The 17,981-nt window shown below is 31.5% G+C and overlaps 3 protein-coding genes across 10 annotated transcripts in view; all 3 read right to left on the bottom strand.

Annotated features, from left to right (window-relative positions):
* LOC127075911 ((+)-neomenthol dehydrogenase) overlaps positions 1-11,573 on the bottom strand; it is a 45,334-nt gene extending 33,761 nt beyond the window's left edge. The window contains exons 1-3 of one of the 7 annotated variants that reach the window (XM_051017422.1): positions 11,279-11,573; positions 10,922-11,168; positions 10,114-10,188 (exon numbers count right to left, since the gene is read on the bottom strand). In XM_051017422.1, the coding sequence (XP_050873379.1) occupies positions 10,114-10,188; positions 10,922-11,168; positions 11,279-11,301 (345 nt within the window). In that variant the 5' untranslated portion in view covers positions 11,302-11,573. Of the gene's footprint in view, positions 1-668; positions 916-1,021; positions 1,240-10,113; positions 10,189-10,921; positions 11,256-11,278 lie in introns of those variants that run through there. The other 6 variants (XM_051017427.1, XM_051017425.1, XM_051017424.1 and 3 more) reach the window with 6 other exon arrangements.
* Positions 11,348-12,443, bottom strand: LOC127075913 (NAD-dependent malic enzyme 59 kDa isoform, mitochondrial-like). Of its 2 annotated transcripts, none has more exons than XM_051017434.1 (5): positions 12,194-12,443; positions 11,981-12,090; positions 11,767-11,873; positions 11,584-11,632; positions 11,348-11,497 (listed from the first exon to the last, which is right to left on the bottom strand). In XM_051017434.1, the coding sequence occupies exons 2-5, from the start codon at positions 12,047-12,049 to the stop codon at positions 11,489-11,491; spliced, it is 234 nt and encodes a 77-aa protein (XP_050873391.1). In that variant the 5' UTR covers positions 12,050-12,090; positions 12,194-12,443; the 3' UTR covers positions 11,348-11,488. The 2 variants fall into 2 exon arrangements, with proteins under 2 accessions (XP_050873391.1, XP_050873389.1); XM_051017432.1 differs by having other exon boundaries at positions 11,981-12,098; positions 12,194-12,325.
* Positions 12,444-12,749: 306 nt separating this feature from the next.
* LOC127075912 (inositol polyphosphate multikinase beta) lies at positions 12,750-14,042 on the bottom strand. Its single transcript, XM_051017431.1, has one exon. It carries the CDS (start codon positions 13,745-13,747, stop codon positions 12,890-12,892), a length of 858 nt encoding a protein of 285 aa, XP_050873388.1. The 5' UTR covers positions 13,748-14,042; the 3' UTR covers positions 12,750-12,889.
* Positions 14,043-17,981: the final 3,939 nt, after the last annotated feature.

The following is a 17,981-nucleotide window of genomic DNA, read 5'->3' as shown; positions in this document are numbered from 1 at the left end:
GATGTCAGAATTAACGACTCTTACTTATATCCAACATTTTCACCCATAAGTATGACTTCCTCGTATCATTAACCTTGATTCATACTAGAATTTCACTATCGCTCTTCTACCAAAAAAAATCTGAATTCTAATACCACTTATTGAGGAGAGTTTAAGTGTTAATGCACTAAACAACTAAAAATCCAAAAGATTTTGACACTTAATACCCGAAGTCTTGGATGGATAGATAAGGTTTCTTGGATTCGGAAAATAGATTATCCCCAACAATATATATATATATATATATATATATATATATATATATATATATATATATATATATATATATATATATATATATATATATATATATATATATATATATATATATATAAGTGAAGGACCAAGACACTAGATTTTTTAATGAGATAGGATCCTTTCTCCATTATTACAGTTTTTAAATATTTTAAAGTGTATAATAAATCATTAAAACCATCTAAAGTTACACTATTGTATTTATGTTTTCCAAACTATAGAAATGAAAGAAATGGGGATAATAAAAAATAAAGAGGAAGTTGACTTTTTTTAACAAGGCGCTAATTTATTTTATCGAGGACTAAAACTATACTAAGACAAAATAAAATTGGTAATTATAAGAAATATTTGGAGAGTTATTTTTAGGAAGTTACCAGAATATCAAGTTTGCCGAATTGTGATTTGAGAAAATCTGCGAGAGTAGCTACACTAGCAGCATCAGCAACATCTAGTTGATGAAAAACAACAGAATGAGATAAACCAGAAGCTTTGAGTGTTTCCAAAGCTTGAAGACCTCTTTGTTCATCTCTTGCTGTAAGCACCACTTTGATTCCAGATGAAGCTAACTGCCTCACTATCTCAAATCCAATTCCTTTATTTGATCCAGTCACCACTGCATACCTATACATGAAATCAAATAAAAATATTTTGCAGTGGTTAAAATTGAATGCAACATTGAAGCTTATGATTTAGCAGAGAAAGTTTGTTTCTACTAGTACTATACTACCTTTGTGGTGCAGATTCTCCCATCTTTGATAAGTTATGTGATTTGCATGTTGATTTGAAAATTGTGCTAGTATTTAACTAGAGGCGTTTCGCCATTTCCAACACATTATTAATTGTTTCTGACTCTATACCCGACCTGTAATTAATTTAATGATAACTTCTTGTAGTATACTTCACCTTTGTGGTCCAGATTCTCCCATCTTTGATCAGCTATGTGATCTGCATGTGGATTTGAAAGTGGTAATTTATTTGATGATAACTTCTTGTACTCGTTAAATTTGATTGGGTTAAAAATACCAATATACTAGTACCAATATGTTCTATTTAAAAAAAAAAATTTGTTATTAGAACAAAGGCTCTGCCATTCAATGAGCGAAATTGTCTAAAAATAAAGGAATAATATATAGATTTTAATTAGTTTAAAATTATTATAACTATTTATAATTAATTGTTTGTCTAGATGATAAAATATATAAATAATTTATATAATTATCATAAATAAAAATAAAATTACAATAAATAACATTTAGTGATGATGTTGGTTTTGACCCGTGGTAACCGATGGTCGGTTCCACAATCAGGACATTGTCCAAATCGCGTAGACACTCTACGAGGCAAATCATCATTTAATGGTTGAGTAGAAGGTCCTGCGTAATCTGTTTGATCCATCAATTCTTCAATCATTTCTGCATTTTGAAAGTCTGACGTTGTCACACTGGCATAACTTAATCTGGTTTCCTCCTAATTTTTCTGGGTAGTGATAGGCATTGAGCTATGTCGAAAGGGGACGTAACAGTCTTGTGATGTATTCGGGGTAAATTATTGTGACTGGGAAAAAAAGATTTGTGTTTGGGGTGTTCGGTAGTTATGGGTGGTGAATGGTGTTTGTGGTTGGGAGTATGATGTTGAGTGGGTAAATTTTGGATTTTGTTGTTGGGTGGTGTAGGGGGTTAGGTTAAGTGAAGGATTTTGTTGATGATGTTGTTGGCTTGGGGTATAGGGGGTTATGTTTGGATGAAAGGTTGTTGGGTGTTTAAGTTAGGTTGTTAGGTGTTAAAACTAAGTTGTTGGGTGTAAGTGCTTGCTGACGGTCTGGTGCGTTGGAAGTTTGAAGATGTGGGTCGGTTACGAGGGTGAAATAAGAATGAATTCGGTGACAGATACAAATTTGATACAGATGCATATCAATCCATGTATTCCCTACTCAGTTTAGATTCGTCTAGCATGATATCGTCTTGTAAGACAATATGATGGTGATTTGCCATTGACGACGCTCTTGTTTGTAATGATCTTTTCAATTATTGAATTTCCATTATTCAGACACTTGACTTGCATGACACTCCTCCATGGAATTTGGAGGACCCGATATGTCCTATTGAATGTCAAATTGGAGTTTATCCCTATTTGAATGATGCATTTCAACTAGAGTGAAACAAATTAAAAATGTTTTTGAACTCCACATGTCACCTTTAGTTGGATCATCATCTTGAAGGTTAAGATAGGGTCTTCATACAAACCATTATATAAATTAAGATGATTAGTTACAAAATTATATAAACAGTAAGTAGTAACGTAAGTAGTAACAGTTAAGTGTTTAAGAAATTACATCATTAGCCTTGAAATTATCGATGAAACCTTGATATGCAGGAACATGAAGACGAGGAGTTTGATCGTAATTCATCAGATATGTGGACCACCTAAAAAGAAATAGTTATTAATTAATACGCAGAATAAACATATATTAAAAAAATGTTTTAAACGTACTTGGTCGCATATGGAAATTGGAATAGATTAGGATTCGTTGGCGTCAGTTCAGGCATTTTGGACCATCCTCAAGCCTGAAGTAGTACTGCACAACCAGCAAACTTAAGCACTTTTTTTAGCGCATCTACACTGGTTTATGTATAGGTGCGTTAAGGTTGTAGCTCCCCAAATATATTTACCTATTTTAGTAAAGTCCTTTAATAATGGTAAATACTGAATATGTATTGTGTTACCATTAGTATCAAAAAATAATAAATTAGCGAAAAGTAATAAAATATAAATTCTAGTTTTCCTAAGTATTGTTTCGAGGGGGAAATTCTCGTTTAAGATAATAGCGTCGTAGTACTCCATGAGTCATTTCATCTCAATGAATTGGCATTTTCTAGTTGTGTCTGTTAGTTCTATACCCAACAAATCTTGAGCTTTAGAATATGCCACATTTATTTTTCCGTTAACCGCAAAACTATTTACACATGAATCCAACAACATGTGTACATCCTCTAGTGTGATTGTGCATTCACCGGTTGGAAGATGAAATGTGTGTGTGTTTTCGGTCTCCATCTTTCGCATAAGACGAGAATAAATTTTCGATCAATGTTATATGAGGTTATGTTGATAATGTGTCCAAATCTCGCTTCTACCAAATATGGACGGATCATATCGTCGACTGGGACGTATGAATCGCAGGATGTATCAACTCATTGCTCCTTTGTATCAACCCATTTGAGACAGATCAAAATTCTATGAAAATCCACTCAACATGCATCGACCCATACTGAGGGGTGTATCGACCCATGCATGACTTTTTGTGAAAAACTCATATTTTGGCATGTGATGATGGCTTATGTAATCTAGCCTTATATGTTCTATGATGATGATGACATTTTAGACAAAAAATTGAAAGGTCCAAATAGACAAAGATCTAAGATGTCGAGTTTTGACATCATACAAAATCTACCTAAGAGAATATTGCACTCACACCATAGTCAACATCGCAGAACCCAACTAGCTTGTAATCATGTATTTTCTTATAAGACAAACCAAAGTTATTAGTCCTATAAAATATCTAAAGATTCTTTTAACAATGGTTAAATGATATTCTCTAAGATTTGATTGGAAACGAGCATACATACATACACTAAATAAATATTATGTCTAGAAGTAATGAGATAAAGGAACGAACATATCATACCTCTGTAAATCATTTGGTATATCTTAGTGTTGCTTTCATTTTTGCCTCGGGTTCACGTATGATGCATATGATTTTCCATAAGCTTACATTCCACCAGGTCAAACTTCTTTAGAGCCTTAATTGTGAATTTTGTTTTTGGTGAATGTATAATTCATCAATAAGTTAGTTGATTTGAATTCTTAGAAAGAACTTCAATTTTTCATCATGCTAATTTCAAATTTAATCTGCATTATCTTGAAAAAATCTTGACAAAGAGTAGCATTAGTAGAACCAAAAATGATATCATCAACATACATTTGAATAATCAAAACTTCATTCTTTGTTATCTTACTAAATAATTTATTGTGAATTTGTCCTCCTGAGAAATCATTTTTAATTAGAAAGTTACCTAATATATCGTACCAAACTCTCGGAGCTTATTTGAGACCATAAAGGGACGTTTTAAATTTATAAATATATTCTGATTGTTTGAAATCTTCATGCCCGGGATATTTTTTTATGTAAAATTCATCACTAATGTAATCATTGACAAATTCACTTTTGATAACCATTTGATAAATAGTGAAATCATGATTAACAACAAATGACAATAACAATCCAATGGCTTCTAATCTAACTACAAGTGGAAAAAGTTTGAGTCATTCTATATCATTTTGCAAAATATATCTTTAATTTACTAATATAGCTTTGTTTCTTACAATATCCCCTTGTTAATTAAACTTATTTTTGAAAATCCGTTTGGTTTTAGTCACATATTTTCCTTTTGGTCATGGCAGAAATCCCAAACTTCATTCTTTTGAAATTGAATGAGTTCTTCTTGCATTGCAATTATCTAGCAATCATCTCCCAGAGCTTCATCCACTGAGTTTGATTCATAAGGATTCTTGTTTAAAATAAGTGAAATATAGATTATATTTTGAGTATAGCATGTTGTAGTCACTACTGCTTCCCAACAATGGTTTGCAACTTTTGATTCATTAAACATGATTATAGCCATCTTTTGAAGAGATCTATTTTCATTTCTACAATCCTATTTTGTTGTGGAATTCTTTGACAAGAAAAATCACGGAGAATACCACTTTATTCCCACAAAAATACAAAGAGTTCCTTTTTAAACTCTTCGGCGTGATCAATTCTGAATTTCAAAATCTTTGTTTCTTTTTCTTTTTAAATTTTTTTTTTTAAGAAAACACATAATACAAAACATGATCCGTCCTTCCTTATGAGTAATTTTATCCATGTAAATCTATTAAATTCATCAACTATGACTGATCCTTATTTCTTACAATTGGCTAATGCAGTATCATCTAGTCCAAACAAGTTCATACGGAGAAATTCTAGTGGTCTTAAGGTCGAAATAATGATTTTGGATTTAGAATAATTAATAATCATTTTCTCAAGAGAATCTGATTTTTATTTTATATTAGGTAGGCCCCTGAAAAGTTTCAGCTAGTAAAGTTTAGAGATTAATTTACAACTAACATGTTATAACGTTTTATGCTAGATGCATTTATTTTCATTCCAAAACAAATAAAATTTTACCTTATGCGCTTGTAAAATACAAAAGTTTATTTTATATATACTCCCTCCGTTCCTTTTTAAGTGTCACTTTTTTTGATAAATTTGTGTTTCTTTTTAATTGTCACTTGTAGAATTCAAGGTAGTATTAAATGAACTTTTGTCAAAATTACCCCTATGTAATTATTATAGAGAGAGAAAAAGTAAAATGAATGTAGAATATAATTAAGGGTATTATAGGTAAAATGAGAATTATTGTTTAAAAAGTAACAATAATAATTAGCTTTCTTGATATGTGTAAAAAATCAAAATGTGACACTTAAAAAGGAACGGAGGGAGTATTGTTTTTCCATTTCCCATCGAATATGAGAAAAACTTACTTCATTCCCCTACGTTAAGCTTCATATCCCTATAATTTTTTAAAAATATCAATTTTATTCTTAACTGGTTTTAACCAATTTATCATTTTATTTTTACCATTCAGTTGAAATTTCTAAAAATTACACATTCCACCCTCGCACCGGAACTCCTGGAAAAAGACTTCCGATATGTATTTTTTCCAAACCGAAAGACTTCAAAAAGACATCCGGAACACACCAAATAGTAAAGTGAAAGACTTCAAGAAGGAGTTCCGGTTCTTTAATAAAAAAGACACGTTCCAGAACACTTATTGAAAGAGTTCCAGTAAACAAAGTGACATGTACCGAAACTCTTTGAAGAAGTCTTCTGGTTTGTGTTTTATGTATTCCGGAACTCTTTTTTGAAGACTTCCGGTATGCAATTTTTTTTTTGATTTTTTTTTTTAAAAAAATTATTGTGCAGGAATGAAAAATCTTCCCCAAATATGTGTAGATACTTCTTATGCGTTTATAACGACTGAAAGATTTGGTGCACGAGAATAGGTGATCAGATGGATTAAAGAGATTGGAATCGATAATAAAGTAACTGTTATTATCAATCGTTCAGATACTGAAACAGGGAAGAGAGAGAGAGAGAGAGAGAGAGAGAGAGAGAGAGAGAGAAGTAACAAATTAATATTTGATTGTGATAAAGGTGGGAAACACAAGAGTATTGATAGTGGAACCCAAAGTGTGTCCAAGAAATGTGGATGCCCATTTAAAATCAGGTCGACTCCGACGAAAGATGGGTCTGGTTGGAAGATTCATGTAAAATGTAGGTTACATAATCATGGTTTACCTGATAGATTAGAAGGTCATTCCTTTATTGGTAGGTTGACCACAGCTGAGAAGCAACATGTCGCTAATTTGACAAAGAGACATGTACCACCTAGACACATATTGCTTTCCTTGCAAGACCGAGATCCTGAGAATGTCACGCGGATTACGCAAGTATACAAACATAAGAGTGTGATACAAAAAGAGATAAGAGGTCCTAGAAGTGAGATACAACATTTGTTTAAGCTTATTGAGGATGCAGGCTATGTGTATTGGAGTAGAAAAAAGGATGCCTGGAAAGTTGTGAGAGAGATATTTTAGGCCCATTCTGATTCAGTTAAGTTGTTGAATATTTTTCCGATTGTGTTAGTTATGGATAACACCTACAAGACAAACAAATATAGACAATCTTTGTTTGAAATTGTTGGCATGACATCAACTGAGTTGACTTTTGTTGTTGCATTTGCGTATATGGAGTCTGAGTAGATAGAGAATTTTTGCTGGGTATTGGAGAAACTAAAAGAGTTGTTTGTGAAGAAATATTTGTGTCCACAAGTGATTTTGACAGATAGAGATCTTGCTTTGATGAAAGCAATTGAAATTGTGTTTTCCAGGTCGATTAATTTGCTATGTAGATTTCACATTAACAAAAACGTTAGTGCCAAATACAAACAACATGTGGTGAATGACCTGCAAAAGACGATAGACACATTATGGATCAAAGTTGTTTGGGCTAGTGATGAGGTTGAGTATGGTCAACGATTGCATCAACTTGAGCAAGCATGTGTTGATTATAGTGGATTTATTAATTATGTGAAAGACACATGGTTGACTCCACATAGACATAGATTTGTTGGAGCATGGATTAATCGAGTACTTACCATCTGCACCTCGTCTTCGAACCACTACAAAAAAATATTATAACAAAATAATTAAAAATTTTAAAATTTTAAAAAATTAAAAATTAAAAAAAACGCACCGGAACACTTCAAAGAAGAGTTCCGGTGTGTAGAAAAACAAGGTTGACTACCGTAACACTTCTTAAAAGAGTTCCGATTTAGTTCATCCAAACCGGAAGTCTTTAATAAAGAGTTCTGGTACACAGCCAACCAAACCGGAAGACTTTCTAAAAGATTTCCGGTTCAATGCCCCAAAAATGCAGCGAATCGGAAGACTTTGGATAAGTGTTCCGGTATACAATTTGTGAACCGGAAGCTTACTCTTACTGTTCCGGTTTACAATGCCAAAAAATGCCAAAATTTCTCTTCTGGAAGTCTTTAAGCGCAAATGAAAATAACTTCCATTTTTTAAAAATATACCCTATTTATATGAGGGTATTTTGGTCAAAAAAATATTTGTAGGGGTATGGATACAATTGTAGGAGTAAGAGGTAAAATTTTCTGAATATGATTGGGCTATCTTTTTTAGTGATAACTTTATAAGATTTTTTATTAAAGAATAAGTCATAACCGTTGTCGCTCAATTGATTTATTGATAATCGATTATGTTTCATTTCTTGAACAAATAAGACATTATAAATAGAAGGGAAAGAGAAATTAACTATTGTACTATAATTAATTCTTGTTTCACTATCAAGATTTGAAATATATACCTTTCTCATGTCATGTGTTTGGAGTATCCATCGTCCAAGTACCAGACTTTTGTTTTTATCTATTGCATAACAAATCTACGAAATATATAATTTTGTTTTTAGGCACATTGATATTTTTGAGTCTATTAAGGTTAGTCCTAGGATGGCAAAAACACTCGTATCCGTAGAAAATATCTGTCACGGATACGGAACAGATAGCTTAATAAATATCCACTGATAAATTAAATGGATATTTAAATACTGTTTTTTAATGGATACTGATACGGGTTTAATTTTACGCGTGCCTACAGATACTCGTATCCGTTAATAAATTCTAAAAATTATTTAAATATTATTACTTTATTATACAATGTCTTTTCATATTTTTTTTTTAAAAAGTAATCTTCTTATATTTCTTTTTTTTTCTTTGAAGAAAACTTTTTACATTCCATACAAATTTTACGTGTCTATTTAATATTTAAGCTTCTTCAATACACCATGCATCATTTCAACAATTCTACCGTTCAATCAACTAATATCGTCTTTCCTCTATCCAACCACTATCTCCCTTTCTACTCCTTTGTCGTATGTTCTTCCACCATAACTTACAATCACAATATCTTTTATTTGTTTTTGTTAAAACTGAAATGTGTGGATATTATGTTTGAATATTTTTATGTTTTGGTGAAAAAGAAATAATTAATGTGACAAATTTTTGTTGTTAAATTGAGAGCGAATTGTATGGATGTTATGTGATAATAACTTTTTTGTATCTTTAAAAAAAGCTAAAAATATTTCTTTTTAAATAATTATAAAAAAAATATTATCCATGGATATCTATAAATATTTATGGATATCTTAAAACCCGTTGAATAACCGATTAGCAGGTATCCGCACGGATATAAAGAGAATACAGATATCATTTTTATCCAACAAGACAGATAAGGACATCATAGTATTTATGTCAATGAATATCTATTTACATCCTATAATATTTTTGTTGTTCTTAATTTTTTAAAACTTTGAAGCTTTCAACATTGAGTAAGATGTGTTATCATGCCCCCTATTTAACCAACCGCAAAGGTTAGCGCATCTAGAGTATGAAATTTATAACATGTTCATCTTTTGTAAAACCAATTCCTCTTATTTGTTCCTACTTAACACAATAGATCATTAAAATCTTCTTGTTTCTCCTTATTGAATTAGCTAAGAACTCTTAAAAAAGATTTTCACACTCTTCAGAGTTAGAGCTTCTTGTATGGATGATTGAGTTTTTCTTTATAAAATGGTGTTTTTGATTTTTGAACTTTTAATTTATTTGTTCAAAGCAATTTCCTTTTCAAGTAAAATGGTATTCTTCTTTTGCAAGATTTTAAATTTACTTGATTTTATTTAAACATGGTTTAGCAGATCTTTCATAGTAGAAATGGGTTCTAATACAGATAAATTAGAATATTTGACATTCTCATTCTTTCTTTTAAAATCTTTTTTCACCCGTACTTTGTGCTTCAAGTTCTTATCCTTGTCTATGTTGATCTCAATATATTTTAAAACTTGCATATTCTGCTTTGAAAAAGAATTTCTAAACAATTTAAATATGTTCAAAGAAGGTTGGATCAGTCCATAAGAAATTGATAACTGGAGTAATGGAAGAAGGCATTCAAATGTTTTCTTAGCACCGAGATAATTTATCTCTAAGCATTCTTTAGCTGACTGATACGATTGTGTCATTGTCCTTCTCAATTCATCATCAGATAGTGCCTTCTGCAAGGTAAGAACAACACAATACTCAAAAGTCAAAACCATTATAGAAATTCTTAATACATAAGATGTGTTGATATATACTAACTAACCCCGTTCGTAATGATTGTTGAAGTGAATAAATCACGGTCTTTAATATCAACTCCGCCAATCCCAGCATTGTTAACCTACACAATACAAACATTGTTGATGAAATATATACAAACAAAACAAGCAACATTTATCAACTATAATAAGAATTTATAATGACTTTAAAAAAAAAAGTTATCTGGCTCTGATTAAATGGCAACTGAGGCTGCTTATATGCTAAAATATGAAGGTTTAGAAATGCAACATGTTAATGTATATATGACTAGGGAAAACTATGGGGGTGACGAGTACGAGTACTCCTGAAACCACTTCCTCAACCTCAAGTTATCATTTTCTGCAAATGAACATTGGAAGTATAGTTTTTCCGTCTCATGCACATTCAATACTAAAGAGACCGACACCATAACCACATATCCACCCAAAACTCTAAGGTACCTGATATATGAGTCAATATAATATATCAGACATTCCATCCATAATAATTGACATGAGACTTATCCACAAGTGTGATTCACTCATATCATTTGTCTTGATTCACACTAGGATCTCAGTTCCGATCTCATAACAACAAAAATCTGAGTTTTGATACCACTTGTTGGAAAGAGTCCAGGGAGTGTTAGGAATGGAGAATGGACTAAACAGTCCGTGATCCAAGAGACTTTGGCACTACTTACCCAAAGTCTTTGGGTGGATATGTAAGGTCTCTTGGATCGTGACGCACCCCGGATTCTCCCCAACAAAAATAAAAAAATTAGGAGTGAAGAGCCAAAACACTATATTTTAGAAAGGGTGCTAATTTTTGGAAGTTACCAGAATATCAAGTTTGCCAAATTGTGATTTGAGAAAATCTGCAAGAGCAGCTACACTTGCAGCATCAGCAACATCTAGTTGATGAAAAACAACAGAATGAGATAAACCAGAAGCTTTGAGTGTTTCCAAAGCTTGAAGACCTCTTTGTTCATCTCTTGCTGTAAGCACCACTTTGATTCCAGATGAAGCTAACTGCTTCACTATCTCAAATCCAATTCCTTTGTTTGATCCAGTCACCACTGCATACCTATACATCAAATCAAATAAAAATATTTTGCAGTGGTTAAAATTGAATGCAACATTGAAGCTTATGATTTAGCAGAGAAAGTTTGTTTCTACTCTATTATGCTATACTACCTTTGTGGTGCAGATTCTCCCATCTTTGATAAGTTAGGTGATGTGCATGTTGATTTGAATGTTGTGCTAGTATTTAACTAGAGGGTTTTTCACCATTTCCGACACATTATTAATTGTTTCTGACTATATACCCGACCTGTAATTAATTTGATGATAACTTCTTGTACTATACTTCACCTCTGTGGTCCAGATTCTCCCATCTTTGATCAGCTATGTGATCTGCATGTGGATTTGAAAGTGGTAATTTATTTGATGATAACTTCTTGTACTCGTTAAATTTCACTGGGTTAAAAATACCAATATACCAATATGTTCTTGCAACTGCCTCGATGGCCATTTTTAGAACCCCTAGCCCTGCACTGAATCCAGGCCAAAATAAAAAACAAAAAAGTTGAGACAAAAGTAGCATAAATGAGGCATGTGATGTGATAAAACAAAAGAAAATGGACATTCAATATTATGCTCATTATGATCAGCTTTGCAAGTACCTCCCAGCTCCAACCACAACTATCTTTTGGTTCACAAAATCAGACAATGGTCGACCTTGAGATTTTACTGTTCCCAATAATCCAGCAAGTGCAACACCGGCAGTGCCCTATATCACACAATAATATTGATGTTTCAGCAGCAACATCAATAACAGAGTATTGGAAACACCTTAAAGATATGCTACATCAACAATATTGAATGTCACTTTCTCACCTGTATATCATCATTAAACATGCAAAACCTTTTCTTATATCGTTCTAGAGTTTCAAAAGCCCACTTCATTTGGAAATCTTCAAACTGATAAATTTGGCACAGTAACTTAGCTACAAAACTAAATTATTGATATCATCTAAAATGATAGAATAAATGCAAACCTTTATGTCACCAGGGAAAAAAGAAAAGAAAAAATAAAACAAAGAAACAAACCTGCACATAGATGATACTGCTATCTCAAAATTGCCAAGTTTAGGAAATTTTCCAAAATGAACTTCTCTGCTGTCAGTTTAGTTTTTCCATAAAAGGACTTATCCCCCTTCATAAACTGATGGAAAGAAACAGTTTATACCTTAAATGAAAGTAATTTGACTTTATCTTTTCTTTGGTTATACAGAAATAACTTATCCATACTATAAACACTTAATTAAGTTGCTTATTCTAACATGTTGGTGTATAATGTATGCATAGTATGGACGGGTGAACCTGTCATATTTTATTTCTATAAACTCTCACAATCAGTTTCACAAGTATTGAGAAGAAAGAGCTTATAATTATAACCTACACGAAAATTATAAGCTAAAAACAACCTATCTTGTTTGTATTCTATTTCTTTACTCTAGAGAGCTAATGAAAACAAGCTAAAAACAAGTTATCCACATAGAATGTTCCAAAGTAACAATTAACAAGCATAATTCCAAAGTAACAATAAACAAATACAGTTCAAAAGCAACCACATTCAAATTAAAATACTCAAAAGTAATCCAAATTGAAACTAACGCGTCATTTGAATATAGAATCAGTCATCATATTAATCAAAGAGCATGACCAAACCTCTGATTAAGTCATCCACATCAAATTAGAGTCGATTACAACATGATCCAAATCAACGGAATTTTACACTTCTGTTTAAGGTTTAGAGTTTGAGATTTCAAAATCACCTAACCCAGCCAAAACATCTTTAACAAACTTAATCAAAGAACAAAGACCCCCTAAGAAATTATGATCAATAGCACCTTTAGCATCAACCACATGAGCAAAATCAACCAGCTTAACAACAGCACGTGCAGTTCTCTTCTCATCTTTTTCATCTTTCTCATAAACCACAAGAACAGAGCATGAATAAAAATGAAAAATAGTTTGAACTTCAAACCATTTCTTAAGCACCAACAGTTCCTCCAAAACCGGAACATAAACCCTAGAAGCAAAAACACAGTCAGGCTCATCAGCATTACCGTCGGAAGAAACAAATTTCTTCATCATCAATATCACATCCTCAGCAGATAGATCCATGAGAAACTTTCTCTGAGGCTGCCAGCATTGATTACTCGGAGATACAGATCTCAAACCGGAGATTCTGAACCCTAATTTGATAGAGGAAGATTCACGATCTTTTTTGAGACATTTGCGGATGTAATCTTCGGAGGATTGTGGATGCCAGGTTCGAGAACCGATCTTGAAGTCTACCACGGCGGGGTTGGTGAAGTTTCCGGCGATATCTTCCATGACGAGGTGGGGGTGAAGACCGGAGCCATCGGAGGCTTCGACGACTTGAGTACCGTGGAAATTAGGGAAGAGGTTGAGAATGTTGGAGGGGATGCGTGGATCGGAATAGAGGGAGGTGTAGAAAGCGAGTTCGTGGGAGCCTCTTCCGTCGTCTTGGAGTGGTTTGTAGAATTTTCCGGAATCATCTATGAGAGGGCCGATGATTCCGGTTTTGGCTTGGTGACCGGCAACTTGGTGATCCGGGATTTTGAGCTTCAGCATTTTGGGAGATGGGAGAGGAGATTGGTGGGAGTGTGGAGATAAATAGTAAGGGGAATGGAAATTTTACGCTATAGTAGTTTGTAGGATAAGTTGGGTGTGTGATATTTGGAGTTATGTGTTTGTTTGAATTAATATATGGTTGTTAAGGAGATGAGAAAAGATATTTAGCGACAGAATCAATAGAAAGGCATTTGCCTTTTCAAAAAGAAAAATAGAAACTCAGAAAAAGAAGAAATTGGATTTTTCTTTTTCTGATATTGATCTATTCTTTATAGAGAAGAAAATGGATCTGGGCACTTAAGAAACTTTATTAAGGATTGTTAATTTAACAGCACCGCTGTTTCTTACGAAAAGTTTAAAAGCGAAACACACTTAATTCAACGTGCAATCCTCCAATGTTCTCACGTGTTTACTGACATATCATTTTTTTTAATTAATAAAATAAAATAATATGGAAAGTATGATTGGAAATAAGTTTAATTCTAAATTCCATTTAAGTTGATTCAAATTATTTTTTAAATTTAAGTTCGTCTCATCTTAGATTCATGATTCGTTTCAGGAGTAAAATAGATCTAAAATTATTTTTTAAAGTTTATATATATATATATATATATATATATATATATATATATATATATATATATATATATATATATATATATATATATATATATATATATAATTGGTAACTTTAAAGAAAAATATATAAATAAAATAAAAATTAACTTTTTCTCAAAAGAATATTTTTATTTGATATAAATTTTTTATTAAATAAAAAAGTTTAATGTTTAATTACCGTATGTATTTTTTTATATATGTTGAGTTTATTTGTGTATTATTTTTAAAAATATTTTGTTTGTTTTGTGTGAACATGGAAGTAAAAAAACGGTCTAAGTGGGTGAATAGATCCAAATTAAAAAATGTAATTAGCGTTTTCTAAAATAAGAGTGTTTTTAAAATGAGTTGCGAGCGGAAGTTTGATGCGAAAATTAAAATTATATAGTTGAATATGATCAAGTCAACGCAGTTCGTTTCACAAATATCCAAGATTATAATAATGAAATGATAGGTATGAATTGATTAAATTTGTGTAGTCATAAGAAAAGTATACAAAATGATTCAATTAGTGGAATTCTAAATTCAATTCTTTATCCGATTTATCAATCACAACATTAGCTTGACTAGTTATCCAATTCCAACAAAAATCTAAAATTTTATGTTATAAATCGCTACTAAGAATAAACGATATAATAAAAAGGAATTGAAAAATCTAAACATACAATCACTACGAATTTAAATGTAAGAGTAAGAGTTAGAGAGATGACACATGGATTTATAGTGTTTCGACGTTCATCCTCGTTTAGCCTACGTACACTCTTTAATGGTTTCCCATTGGAACCTGCATAGTTCCTTGTTATTTGACAAATATTTTCAAGAGTTCATACAATCACAAATCCACAATACAAGTGAGAAAATAAATCTCCTAATTTGAATCTTGACTTGTATATAACAAATTTGTCAAACTCTTCTACGTAATCTTTACTAGAATACTTTTCTTGAATTTTCCAATAACACCGGTTCTACGCCAAGCCTTCGTGTGTAGCTATCAACCCCTTGATGCTACCGATTTCTTGAGCGGTGAAATTGTCTGAAGATCCAAGAAGAACTCCGTCTTATTTGTAACCTTCCACACAGTTACTACTAAGACAATGTTGAAGAAAAGAACCTACTTCTTTTCAACGGAATTTGGCACCACCAATGACAGTCCCTCAATTTTGCTACCAACCTGAAAACTCAACAGTATCTCCAAGAACGGTTAGTTTCAAGTATGTGCCTCCTTCAATCAATATCAAAACGCTCGTTATCAAGATCTGAACTCAATTGAAGTTGAAGATGTGAGAAATTTGTAGCAAGACTTTGAACATTCAAAATAGAGAAAATTGATTTTCACTAAAAATCACACTAAAAAATATGTTTAAAATGATAGATCTATTTTGAAGAATGATGACAAAAAGCTTTTATATGTGCCTGAGATTAAGCACACAATGGTTGAAAAAGAATCAAGAAAATTATGATTTGAATCAAATGAGCAAAATGAGGTGGAATAAAAGAAATAACGGTTTTTTAAAAAAGATGCCAATCGATTTGGATCAGGCAAAGCATGATTCGAATCAAATGTCATGTGATTCAAATCATGTTACAAATTTGATTCGGATTTGTCGCTACCGGGGTTCCCATAACGAGGGAACCGGACGACTGAACAAAAGAATCACCTTCTCAATCGAAGAGAGAAGAGGAAATATCAGAAGAGTCGCCATCGAATTTTATTTGGTTTGCCTCTATCGGAGAGGTGAGGGAAAATAGTCGATAAAACCCTCAAAAAGAGATGTGAATGGGAAATACAAAAAGGGATAAGGAATCGATCTCGCAAACGAGAATTGTCACAAAACGCATCTTCTATCTGAACCATTATTGAACCTTTCGATAACCACACCAAATCCAAGTTTAGCAGCGTCCATACGGATACAACGCTCATTTTTTCAGAAAAAATACATGATTAATGTGAGCAATGTAGTGGGAAATAAATGATATTTACCTGAAATTATATCTTCTATTGCTTCCTCTGATGTGATGAACCAAAAGATTGGAGATTTGGAGTGAAAAATGGATTGAGAATGAAAGGATTTTTTATGAGGGTTTGAGTTGAAAAACAACCATGGCAACAATTGTTGTGTGTTCATGCAACTGATTCTATTATCAGATTATTTTGGAGATGCATCTCCGGAAGTATCTGACATGCAAAGGTGACCGAATATTTCAAACTTCCAACTATGTATCTCTGGAATTTTCCCTGAACTGAAGAATTATGAATATGTTTCATGAAATATTCCGAAGATGCATCTCTGAAATAAAAACAACGCAACTTATAGGGCGTCACTAAGAATAAGTTGAGTGTATAATGGGTGCGTCCAGATATATATCTACGAAAACAGAAGTATTTTTGAATTTTTGCGGGACGTATTAAGAAATCATATATATATATATATATATATATATATATATATATATATATATATATATATATATATATATATATATATATATATATATATATATATGACACTCACCCGTCCGATGTACGAATAAACTCTATAATTTTTTATTTATAATTATTATAATTTAATGTCAAAATATTTGAGAAAATATTGTAAAAACAAAAGATGTAAAAATGTGAACTTAAAATAGGGGAAAAAATCAATTAAATTTAGGATTTGATAGGGTTACATATAATAAAAAATTTATATAAAATTTTTGAAAATTTTAATAGTTCACATGTTAACTATCTATTCATAAGAGTTCATAAGAAATTTGTTACAAATTAAAAACTTAAATAGAAAAGCTAATAAATTCCAGAGAATACATAATTTAAAAGATTATAGAATGTGAGACATGTCCCAATGCATTAGTTAACCCATAAATTTAAAAGATGACACAATGAACGAAATAGTAATTTGTAACTATTCAAGATGGTAATTATGCCAATTATATTAGCTCTCATTTTTTGAACTTTTGAGTTTATTTATGAAGTACATGTGATAAATAGTTAAACTATACTAATTCACCTATTAATCAATGATAAATTAAAAAAGAAGTCAAGGTTTATGTAACCACTAAAACGCGGAGGATGTAGTTAGCCTGTGTTAAAGAATCTAATTGTTAAAATTGAAAAATATAATTTCATTGAATTAATTAAGAATGCAATCTTTTTAATCAATAATAGTGGAAGGTTTGCAATACATGTTCTATATAACTTTCTTTTTATATTTAATAAAAATGAAACTGAGCATGTTCTACGTATTAAGTGATGGAGATAATTCATTTGTATATTTAATAAAATTGAAAAAAAATACCAATATGTGTTATATGTATTAAGTAATGGAATTAATTTATTTTTATATTTAATAAAGAGATTAATTATTATGCACTGTCAGTGTAAAAAGTTGTACACTGTCAATGCATCACAATCATCCGTTTGTATTACTTTTTAAATGTTTAAAATAAAAGTCAAATTTTTCAAATATATCAATGGTTGTGATTAACTAAAAAAATATTTACACTGACCGTGTATATCAATTAAATTCTTTAATAAAAATAAAAATTATGTATTAAGTAATGGAATTAGTGGGGTTGTTAACATCAACCGTTTAATAAGTGGCGGAAGGTTTGCAATACA

Source organism: Lathyrus oleraceus, chromosome 4, assembly GCF_024323335.1.
Source record: "Lathyrus oleraceus cultivar Zhongwan6 chromosome 4, CAAS_Psat_ZW6_1.0, whole genome shotgun sequence".
Classification (NCBI taxonomy): domain Eukaryota; kingdom Viridiplantae; phylum Streptophyta; class Magnoliopsida; order Fabales; family Fabaceae; genus Lathyrus; species Lathyrus oleraceus.
Note: the sequence above shows the minus strand (reverse complement) of the source record. Positions and strands in the feature narration are given on the sequence as shown.

What these genes read in the sequence shown, in the direction of transcription:
- LOC127075912 (XM_051017431.1), bottom strand. Translation starts at nt 13,747, where the DNA reads ATGCTGAAGCTCAAAATCCCGGATCACCAAGTTGCCGGTCACCAAGCC.
- LOC127075913 (XM_051017432.1), bottom strand. An exon ending in TGTTTAATGATGATATACAG is followed by an intron (nt 11,874 to 11,980) that starts GTGAGAAAGTGA and finishes TGTGTGATATAG; the next exon opens with GGCACTGCCGGTGTTGCACT. An exon ending in GTTGTGGTTGGAGCTGGGAG is followed by an intron (nt 11,633 to 11,766) that starts GTACTTGCAAAG and finishes GATTCAGTGCAG; the next exon opens with GGCTAGGGGTTCTAAAAATG.